The sequence below is a fragment of the Solea solea genome, chromosome 2, assembly GCF_958295425.1.
Source record: "Solea solea chromosome 2, fSolSol10.1, whole genome shotgun sequence".
Lineage (NCBI taxonomy): Eukaryota > Metazoa > Chordata > Actinopteri > Pleuronectiformes > Soleidae > Solea > Solea solea.
The window spans coordinates 16,134,522-16,145,618 of record NC_081135.1 but is presented as its reverse complement, the minus strand read 5'-3'; the positions used below and the strand labels follow the sequence as shown (position 1 = coordinate 16,145,618).

General features: G+C 38.4%; 1 protein-coding gene across 1 annotated transcript in view; it reads left to right on the top strand.

The window, feature by feature from the left end:
• Positions 1-249: 249 nt before the first annotated feature.
• LOC131446424 (radixin-like) overlaps positions 250-11,097 on the top strand; it is a 35,168-nt gene continuing 24,320 nt past the window's right edge. Inside the window, exons 1-2 of the mRNA XM_058617643.1 lie at positions 250-448; positions 7,168-7,261. Coding sequence (XP_058473626.1) covers positions 7,250-7,261 — 12 coding nt within the window. The 5' untranslated portion in view covers positions 250-448; positions 7,168-7,249. The remainder of the gene's footprint in view (positions 449-7,167; positions 7,262-11,097) is intronic.

The window sequence follows — 11,097 nt, the reverse complement described above, 5'->3', positions numbered from 1 at the left end:
CTTTGTGTAGGGCTTTTTTGTAAGCTACAAAACCATCTTTCCAGGCTATATAACATATGGGACATGAAAAACCTGGTTGTATTTTGATCTACAGTAACTCTGGTCTAACTCAAAAACTAAAGCCTTTTTTGAGGACTTGCTGCTAGCCTGATACTATTTATCCTTGTAGTACTGATAGACGGAAAGACATGAATTTCTGCCTTTGCCACTATTAAAGGCTTTTATTTTCTAAAAACTAGACCGGAAGCAGTCGCAGTTTATCTCGGCTATAGCTCCCCAGCGGGACCCTAAATCGCCTTGTTTAGACTCAGTCGGGTTTCTCTGTCTATGGGAATTTGGTTAGTCAAAACACTTAACAGGTTAGGAGGGGGATCAACAACCGATACTTTCTTTGTGGATCACAAACAAACTCACATCTGAAGATACGAGGCTTTCTCATCAACTGCCGGTGAGTTACTCTTCATAAAAAGATGAGCTTCTGAGGCAATAGCGGATACCCTCGTGTTCGCTAACTTGTAGTAAATTGTGGTTGTGTGTACCGTACTACCGGAGATGCCACGGAGTGGGGGGGTTCGTCTTTTTGTGGAAAATGTTATGAATTAACGCAAAATTGTGCTTTAAAACTTTACGTATAGGGGCGAGCCACGCTAGGTTGACCCGTTATGTCTTTAGTGTCTTCAAAACTGTCAACGAGGACACTGTTTTAGTACTTTATATGGACTGTTTTGGAAAGAGTCGTCTAGCGGCCAACGGTGACCACGAGTGAAACTCATGTTTGACGCTAGAATCGAAGGTCGTCACACGTTTTATTCCATACTGTCATTAAATCTGAGGTAAATTTTAAAGAAGCGGAAGCCAACTCTTGGTGGGTAAACAAGCCTTTGCGTTCAAGCTACGAACGCTCTCATCGTCTTACAAGTTAGAGTTGGGGTAACCCTCACCCAAGTATCACTTTATTATAACTGATACTAACATTTATCTTTTAAGAACTACAAGTCTTCATAGCCGGGGTTCTTTTTAACATCTACATGAGACAACAGACGTGAAGAACAATTACATGGTAGTTTTAAGCTATACGGGTCCTGGCATCTGCACAGGCATAAGATGCCAGGACAGCACTGCTGCTGGAAAAAAAACCTAGGGGAAACACGCAGCTGGATTCAATCCAGGTTCCTGGAAGGCAATTTATGATGCCCAACGCATTTTGTATTATATTTGAAGACACTGAGAGCATGTACAAGATTCCAGACAAACTGAAAAGAGGCTTAATTGATAGTAGAACTTGTGTATATACCAGTTGGCCCAATAAATTGTTGTCCTGTGCAGACATAAGTTTGTAAGTACATGCCTGGTTTGTTTACAAATGCAATGCAGTCGGCAAGTAGGTAGATTTCAAAGAAGTTTTTAAGACCTTATCTTTCCAAATTTTACAGCTGATTGGAACCCAGAGGAAACCCCATTCATTCCAGCTGATCAAAACCTTAGTAAACATAAAAGGTAAATTAACATACCATGTATTCCTTCACCAGCTTCTCCGGATCTTCATTCAAGTAGACACAAAGACCTTTGAGGACGTTTCTCGTCTAACGTCAATGCTGTCCGTCTAAATATGCAGATCAGAGAGAATATGCCAAAAAAACTAAACATTAGGAACACCATCTCAACCTACCAGCAGAGCAGGTTTCACCCAGCTTAGACAACTTTTAACTAGATTCACAGTCACAACATTAAAAGGCATTTAGTGACTAGAGTAATAGTGAATACAGTGGTTCTCTACAGATTGTGAACCCTTTTGGAATAGTCTGGCTTTTTCATGTATGATGTGTACAATTTCAAACTGAAGCAAGCTCATACCATTTCTTATGTAAATTTACCCCCTTCAGTTAAATCTATAAAAGTGTACAGGAATGGATTTGAGTGTCCCTTATTTCCGCAAACATTAGCCATTTCCACAATGCAATGGTCAGGTTTTCAGTGAAGTTGAAAAATATGACAGCAGTACAGGTTGAACAGTTTCTCTTTTCCATTGTTATCATACCTGGGTTATGGGCACCATGATGCTCTTGATTGTTCTCCCCTGACACCACCTTTCTTTGCATACGCCTTGAGCAGATTTGCAGAGTGCGCATCCAGCTCAGAGAAGAACTTTGACTACAGATGAATTGTTGTGAAACTCATCTGCAATTACAATAAAAAACAATGGTAAACAAAGCTCAACTCTGCCTATTTTCATGTCAATGTCTCATTTGATATGGCAGTTTAGGCCATTCAAGACATGCAAACGCATGATATGTGCATTTATCGTTCTCTATGTCTTTTCCAGTCTGTAAACCTTAGTTGAAAAAAGTTTCAGAGAGAGACAGAGAGACTGATGCAGTAGAAAGACAGACATCTTACTTTGTTTTGTATTTATCTGTAATCAGTAGCGTACCGTGGGGTTCCAGTCAAGGCCTTCAGTAAAAAAAAAAAAAAAACACGCCATAGCGCACACGGACACCACTGCGCATCTATAGGCTACACATAAGTCAGGCCTTGAAGTTTGCACTAACTTTTCTAATTTTATTATAAAAGACAGACATTGGTGAGGATCAGAGCAGCGCACTGATTTGTTTTTAATGCATGCTGTTTCATTTTTGCATTTATCTTGCCATTGAGCTTTGAAGGAAAATTACATTTTGCTGTCTAGAAGAAGAAAAAATGTTTTCAATTTGTTACTGAAAGAGCCTTGAGAAAATATTGCAACTGATTTTATTTATGTTTTGCTTAATTTAATTTAATGATTAATGTTAAGTGCAATATAGGCTGTGTTATTGGTATTGGTTCAATATGTGCAATAATTGCGAGTTTTAATAAACATTGAACCAGCCCGGCCCTCCACTTGTACCATTTTTTTTATTTTGGCCCCCCGTGTATTTGACTTTGACATGACTGGGCTACTGCATCATTACCACCACATTTTGCGTTATGTCACTCAGCAAACGCAATTTCACAAGCCACTATATGACACAAAAACAAGCTTCCACATAAGCATAGGCGTCAACTACGCGGGGAACACGTCCCCAACACTATTTATGATCAACAGTTTTGTCCTCACCACTTCTAATTTTTTTTTATAAATTTATCATTAAGACTCCATCTACCTGAAATGATGTACCTCTTAGGTGTAGGTCTTCCTCTTGAAATAATTTCCTTTTTTTCTCCAAACGATCGCCGTGAAAAGTTTACACGAAGGAGATCAGAAACATGATGGATCGGTGGTGTTAATGCAGTGGCCATAGCTTACTTCAAAAGCCGCCAAAGGTTCAAACGTCGTTGATGACAACAGCGGGGGCTAGCGCCAGACACATCGCTGGGCCTGGTGCGTTCTGTCACTTTGCATCAAATTTTGATTGGCTGACGACACACGTCAGTCAAAGTTTTAACCAAATAGGAAATGGCAGCTTCAACGAAAGGCCAGCAATACCACTAGAGCAGGTCCACGGAGCTATGATGCGTTAAATGACATCCAGGAAAATCCAGGTCAGCTTCACAAAAAATAACCATATTCATTCTGGAAATATAATCATAACATACTGAAAAAGTAATTGAATTCAGACACAGACACACACACACTCATTTGATTATTAAAAAAATAATAATAATTAAAAAAAATATACTTTTTTGATATTGTCAGGGCCAGCAGAGAAGGCCCTGCTGGCCCTGACAGCCCACCACTGTCTGTAATGTAGCACAGTGTATTAAATTGACATCAGTTTGTTCCATCACACATTCATTCACTTACTTCACGCACATGGAAGAGGACCGGCCACCTTGTTTTGAAATCTGCTATCATTGGTGCCTCTTGACCTACCTCTTCTCTTCTGAGTGCAAAGGTGTTGTCCATCATCTTCGCCACCTTGTCATCATTATTTCTTTTCTGTACTTCTGACAGTAGTGCCACTCTTGTCTTTTCTAGCGTCTCTGCTGTTTCACCAGGTGGATAGGCGGGGCAGTAATTCACTTCTGCTTTTTTCGGCCTCTTAACACCATAGGCAGGACTGCATTTGCCATCAGGTTTTTGTTTTAGGGCATTCACTGTAACTTCTTGGCACCCGAGGCCCCTCAGCTTTGTTCTGTAGTTACCGAGTTTATATTTCAAGCTTGCCTTCCATCCGCCATATCTTTATTTGCTGTGCAAGTTAATCGACAGATTCTGGAAGAATTAGTCTCTGGGAATTATTTTCTCCTAGTATGATTCTTATATTTACCGTTTCCACGACAGTCTGTGGAAAGAGAAAGAACATTATAAAGAGAATATTATATGTTTTAACAACAGCCAATTATTTTGTACAATGTGTACAAAATAATCTTTTCTGTAGGCAGATCACTACTAGTGCACAAATGATAACTGAATGTTGACAATTCCAGCAGCTCCTAAGAGTTTTGTTTAGGATGGACTCTACTTAAATGAATGTGAAGGGCATTCCATGTCTTAAAAGTACATGGGCACTTTGTGTGTGGGCATGGGTAGCGTTGCCTATGACGGTGCTGTAGTCTAATATGTTTTAGTAGCTCAAATCTACCAGATAGACCTACAGACATTCACTGTTTGAGGCAGACCACCTCCAGGACTGGCACGATGAATTTCCGAGCAGGCACTTATGCAGTTGAACGGCAGACACAGGTGTGGTTGGAGGACACAGGTGTGGTCGGACAGGACACTCTTGTGGTCAGGAATTGCTGTGATAAATTGAGAGAACAATCAATTAATGCCCATGAAAGTTAGCATGTAATCACTGACAGACCTGTATCTGGACGAGTGGAATGGGTAGCTAGCTCACAGAGAGACTAGGAACTGATCAATCAATTAGATATGATTAATAAGTTCAAAACATTTACATCGGGATATTTGTGTGATCAAGTGAAGCAGGTGTATGCTGGTATGATCATGTCAATATGACTATCAAGAGATAATTTTCACCATGCATTTTTATGCAGGACAAAAAAGCAGTGACTCCCACACCCCCAACACACACATGCATCTTTTTTCAGAAAAGATGCAGGTACCAATGCAATTGAACAGCAGACATAGGTGTGCTTGCAGTCGGATGGAGGACACACGACACTTTTGTGACAAATTGCTGTGATAAATTGAGAGAGATTAATTAATGTCCGTGAAGGTCAATTTAGCAAGTAATCATTGACAGACATGCAAACTCAAGTAGTGAAAAAGGTGCTTTTTGAGATTAGAATATGAAAAAAATGTAAATGTGTATGTATTAATTACATTATTACATTGTGCTTTTTTAAACATAAGACAACAAATAATAAATTAACAAATGTAAATGTAATGTATGTGGTTGGTACACTACTGTCCTCTACCATCTTGACATCATAATTTAATACTGTAATATTTAATTTAGTGTTAAAACAAAAAGACGCTGACGGCATGAAAGTCATCTCAACACCTGTCCTTTAAACCCCTTAGCTAGTCAACAATGTGCGAGATATGTCAAACAAATTAGAAGGCAGCACACCATCCATACAGCCAGGCGACTATCAATGTAATGCAGCCTCAACAGAACAGAAGCTATTTAGTTAGGACTAGGCTACCTGCAGTGAGAGGGATTAGGCAGCCTTACATCTACATCTGTCATCATGATAAAATCGGATCTCCTTCTATGGTTCTTTATGAATATTTTGCTTTTTTTACCCCTTTGCTTTTCCCACCTACCTGTAGAAACTCAATTGCCTCACTTTCTGGCAACATGACTGAATCTAATGAATGTTTAGTTGTTTGATTTCATGCAAAGACAACATGATATAATCATGTTCACCTTTGAAACATGAAATTACAGCTTACATAACACATGTTACACTTTAGTTAACTTAACAACCCACCAGTTAACTTATTTTGAGTGCAGAGACAGTATCAAACATGGAGAGAGGGAGAGAAGAGGTAAATCAAAAAACATGGCAACATTTACAGACGCTAGCTCGATCTTAAATGCAGACGCTAATGGTTTTGTAAGAAAGGGCATAGTTTATTAGTCCCTGAGATTGTAATCTCAAAACCTGAAGGTTTGCCAGATCCATGATTTTTTTATGATTTTTTGCTAAACTTAAATCTATTATGCTTCCTTATCTTTTGACCTGGAGATGTTATACCACTTGTGCAACGTTAAGACTAATATCCCTCATGTATCGCAAGGCTTCTTTTTTAATAATATATTTTTTTATGATTTTTCATGATTTTAAGAAACCAGAAAATAACAATTATTTAGAAACAAAAGTTAGAGAAAGTATTTTGTTTTTAAAAGAAACAACTAAAATGATTCAATTTAATTAAATTCTAATTCTTAATTTGTGCAGCTTTACAGCACTGCATAACCAGAACTGTATGTCACCTTAATACCTCGATATGGCCAAGAACTCTGAAATGCCATGGGTAATATAAAAATGTAAGTATGTGGCTGTTATTTGTAAAAGATGTCTAAATTATATAAACTGTCATTAAAATTCAAGCTTCTCTTCTAAGTGTTTTATTGTTATCTTTTGTAAATAGGCAGTGTGGGCTAAATATTTTTATTGTAGTATAATTTGAAACATCTTACGTTAAAGGTATATATTGTGATATATTTTTTCATATTTCAGTAGTATACTGTATACTGTTTCTGAATTAGTAACAAAGTCCCACAGCAAATGCAACGCATCGGGAAGCTGAATTCTAAACTGCCAACACACATAAAAAACATAATATATAATTTCAAGAACATTTATTGTGCAAAATTGTACAAAAAAAGACAAAAAATTACTTCAAGGCCATGTAACAAGTGATTTATTTTTCACTTCACTTCAGTTGTGATACAGTTTTTGTTTATTTAGGACAGTGTTTCTAAAACTTTCTATATGGGGGTTCACCTTTTAAAGATGGCAAACTGTCAGGACCCAAATCACAATATTAATCATGACCACAGCAAATTTGTTCATAATGTCGTGACTAATTTACAGCCTTATCTGTAACACCTTTTAAATGGGTAAATTGATCAAATCATTCATACAGTTTACTATATATAGTTTATTTCCTAAATACTGTACTTTCTGAGTGTCTCTTTTGAAAAGAGAATACATAAAATGTTTGAAATTCTTGTCAGATGATTTTTTTTTTTTTATCTGTTTATCTTGCAGGCCCTGTGATACAAGTGTTGTTGTTTTCCAGTGTTGGATTCATCCTCTCAGTCGACAGGTGTCAAAGGGAGAGGAAACAAAGATGCCAAAACCGGTAAGAAGCTGAAAGCAAGTTAAAAGTTTGTGTACAAATGTCAGCTGGTTATACCACGTATTGCAGAGAAATGCACTGCTAAGGGGAAGAAGTCAGGAAGATAATGCTCAAGTTCAGCACTTCAATGGCTTAGGGGCTGAAAATTAGTTCAGGAAAATCTTTTAATGGTATCAGCTTTTTATCCACATGAAACAAGCACAATTTTTGTAAAACAGGTCCCAGAGTGAATGAAAATGCCACCCTTGCATTTCCATGTAGACAACCAATATGCTTCTCTGGGAATACAATGCTGTTTTAGTCCCACCTCTCTCTTGTGCTTGTATTCGCTGTTGCTATCTTCATTGTCATCGACTTCCTCTTCTTGTGTTAGAAGCTTGGTCTGTTAGCTTTATGATAAGTTTTATTTTCTTTTGTCAGTGTGTGTGTGAGCGCGCACATACTTGCATTTTAGCTTATGAATGGTGTTGTGTGTTGTATGTGTTTGTGGCAGATTTTGATGCCTTAAAAAACAAAGTCAAACTTTTTTTTATCTATAACACTGTTTATTTTTTTCATGTCATCACACAAAAAGATGTGGTCATTTGCTGTAAATAGCAATAACAGTAAGGTATTTGTGGAGTTAAGTCAAATATTTTTTAAATATAAAATGATATGCATTGACATGTCAACCTCAATAACAAAAAATTTAATCAAATAAATAAAACAAAAGTGCATCCTCAAAAATATAAATAAAGTGAATCATCAACCAAAGGTTTACAGAATTATTAATGATTTGCAGTTTTTCTGAAATCTTGTAGTTCAAAATAAGAAAACATAAATTGATTTCGACTTTCTACTCTACATTTCTTAACCTCCCCCCAAACTATCTTTTCACGTGTCACTTTGTCTAATGTCTACATTGAGGGCATCAGTAGGAGATTTTTCTTAAAGGGGACATATTATACCCTATTTCCCCAATTAAAATAGCTCCCTGGTGAGAAAGGGGTCCCAAGTTCAATGAAATCTTTTCACAGACCCTCTGACTGTGTGTTTAATTTTGTGAAGAAAATACATTAAATCTTTTAAAGGAGACATATTATACCCTATTTCCCCAAGTTAAAATAGTTCCCTGGTGTCCTAATAAACATGTCTGTGACATGCTTTGGTCAAAATACCATAAGGATGAAGCACCATAGCAGTTCAATAACCCTGCTAAACCCGCCCCTTTCAGAGCGGTCGGTTTTGTGCATGGTCCCTTTATATGCAAATGAGACACAGGCAAACACACACCCACTTCTTCCAGGGGGTTTCTGATTTGTCCTTTTTACCGTGCTCACTCGCTCAGCTCCTGTTCCCTCCGCTCCATTCCTCTCCCCCTCCCTCCACTAGTTCTCTGACAATATCAACATGGCAGCGTGCACGGAAAACAGCAAGAGTGCCGTCACAGGAAGAGACGTCCGACACAAGGATCAAGCTGAACACTGCCAAACTGTAAATCAGTTAAAAACACTTAGGGACAGCACCGCTGATCGCCAGCGCCGCTGTATGTGACTGTATCAGACTGAGTCTGTGCTCCAGTCATGGAGGACATACTGAACAAATATTTTTAATTAGGACGTGTCAGAATGGTCAGTTATGAGCTCTATGTGACCTTTTCTTAAAAATGTGTTTGTACGTCGGTGAAATACGGTCGCTGACTAAATACGGCGACCACTGGCCGCAGTCTGATGCGAAGTGGTGCGAACACACAAACACATGTTTGCTGACTTTATCCGGCACATTACCTTCAAATATAAAATGTATCCACTGGACACACAAATCCTCTGAGGCTGGAAGTTTGTGTAAAACACTGTGCTCCACTGTGCAGCCACGAACAGCACACTTGTCCCTCCGCGTTGACATAATACCGCTCTTCCTCCCTCGTCTGCACTCTTGCAGGGACAAGGTGGAGCTAAGGTGGAGCTCTCCAAGTAAACTTACTGGTGGGGTGGTAACTTTCGCGGTGAAATGCGCATGCTGCCGTCATAAGCACAGGGAATTCAACATTGCGTGTTTTATCGCCTATACTTACACTAAGGGGGACCACGAAAAAAAGGACCGAGTATTCTTTTTCCACACTTTGGCGACTGGTAGGGCCTCCAGAGTCCCAAATATAAGTATTAAAATGATTAAAAAGTTGATTTTGCATAATATGTCCCCTTTAATAAAAAAGAAGCATCTCGCCTTGTGTGGCAAGTTGTGAAAGTTTGTGGCAATATTGACTCCCTTCATCATCTTTAAATCAAGACTCCCCCCCACACACACACACCTTCTCTAGGTGACCTTTAGTGCTTTGAAAAGCGCCCTTAAAGTAAATGTATTATTGTTTTATAATTATTATTATTATTATTATTAACATAATTGTTATAGAGGGCAGGAAGGGACACATCTGAGAAGTAGCGACGGCTTGGGGTTGTGTAACGTAAAGTGCTATTAACGTGCTATAACAAAAACCTGGGTTCTCAATGACAGAAAAAGCCTGGTCGTCGAGCGCTATGAATTCCTTCACGTTGTCGTTAATGGCTTTAGCCTTTTCACTGTCTCTTGAAACGTGTTTACAGTTTTCAAACGCCTGACGAATGGGGACATTGACACTCCGTGTTGTTGTTTTAGCCTTAGCACCGCTAACTGATACCGCGGCTGCTTCGTATTCTTTCAGTACCACTATACCACGATGACGACTTTTCAGGTGAGCTATAAGATTTGTTGTGTTAAATCTTTTAGTCTTCTTTCCTCCTCTTGGAATCCTCGCTGAACAGCTTTTGCAAACAGCAATTCTGTTATTATCTTCTGACATGGAGAAAACGACCACACTAGTGAAGACTAGGGCTGCCACAAAAGATTATTTTGATAATCTACTAGTCACTGATTATTTTTGCGATTAGTCAACTATATACGTAAATATACGGATTATACGTAAATTGCATCTTATCGCACCAGCATGCAGCTGCACTTATATAACCATCATTAGCTTCCATCCTGAAGTGTTTAAGGTATGTGCTAACTAAAAATAAAGACAATTAAGAAGATAGTTCTTTCAACCTTTAATGAACTTTGCAGCTTGTAGCAGCATTTTTTTAATGTGATAAACAAAATAAAATGAAGGCACAACTCTGGCCTTTAACATTTTTAGCTGTAATTGTTTAGTGGATTGTAAAATGGAACCAAAATCTATGCACTATGAATATATATTATAAAACTATGCTTCCTTACATTTGGGCAGGCAAGCCCCAGGATTCAAGTATCAATTCTGTAGAGGCCCAAACGAGATGAGGGCTTTGCACTTCCCAATATGCAGTTGTACTATTGGGCCACTAACCTCCAAAAGCGGAACAATTTTTATCATTCCCCTGACACTAACTGGTCTACTATAGAAGCCAGCTCTTGCACCTCATCTTCTCTTTCTGCATTGCTCTTTTTCCCTCTATGTCCCTCTCAGTACACTAGTAACCCTGTTGTACCCTCATCGCCTCATTGCTAAAAATCTGGAAACAGTTTAGACAACATTTTGGAATTTAAATCCCCTTCTGTCCTGGTTTCTTTTTGTGATCATTATCGATGAGACATTTGGTAGTTTGGAGAATCTTGTCACTGAATTTGATCCACCTAATTGTGGTTGATTTAGATATTTCCAGCTTCGTAATTTAGTTAAAAAAAACTCACTTCATGTCCTTCCCTAAACTACCTGAGAAGACTCTTCTATAAAATATAGTGTCTCCCTCAACTTCACAAAGTAGCATTGGATCAGTTTGCACTCTTCTTCTCTCTTCGCAAGCATCTTCTCTTTTATGGCTAAAAAACACATGGGAAAAAGAGCT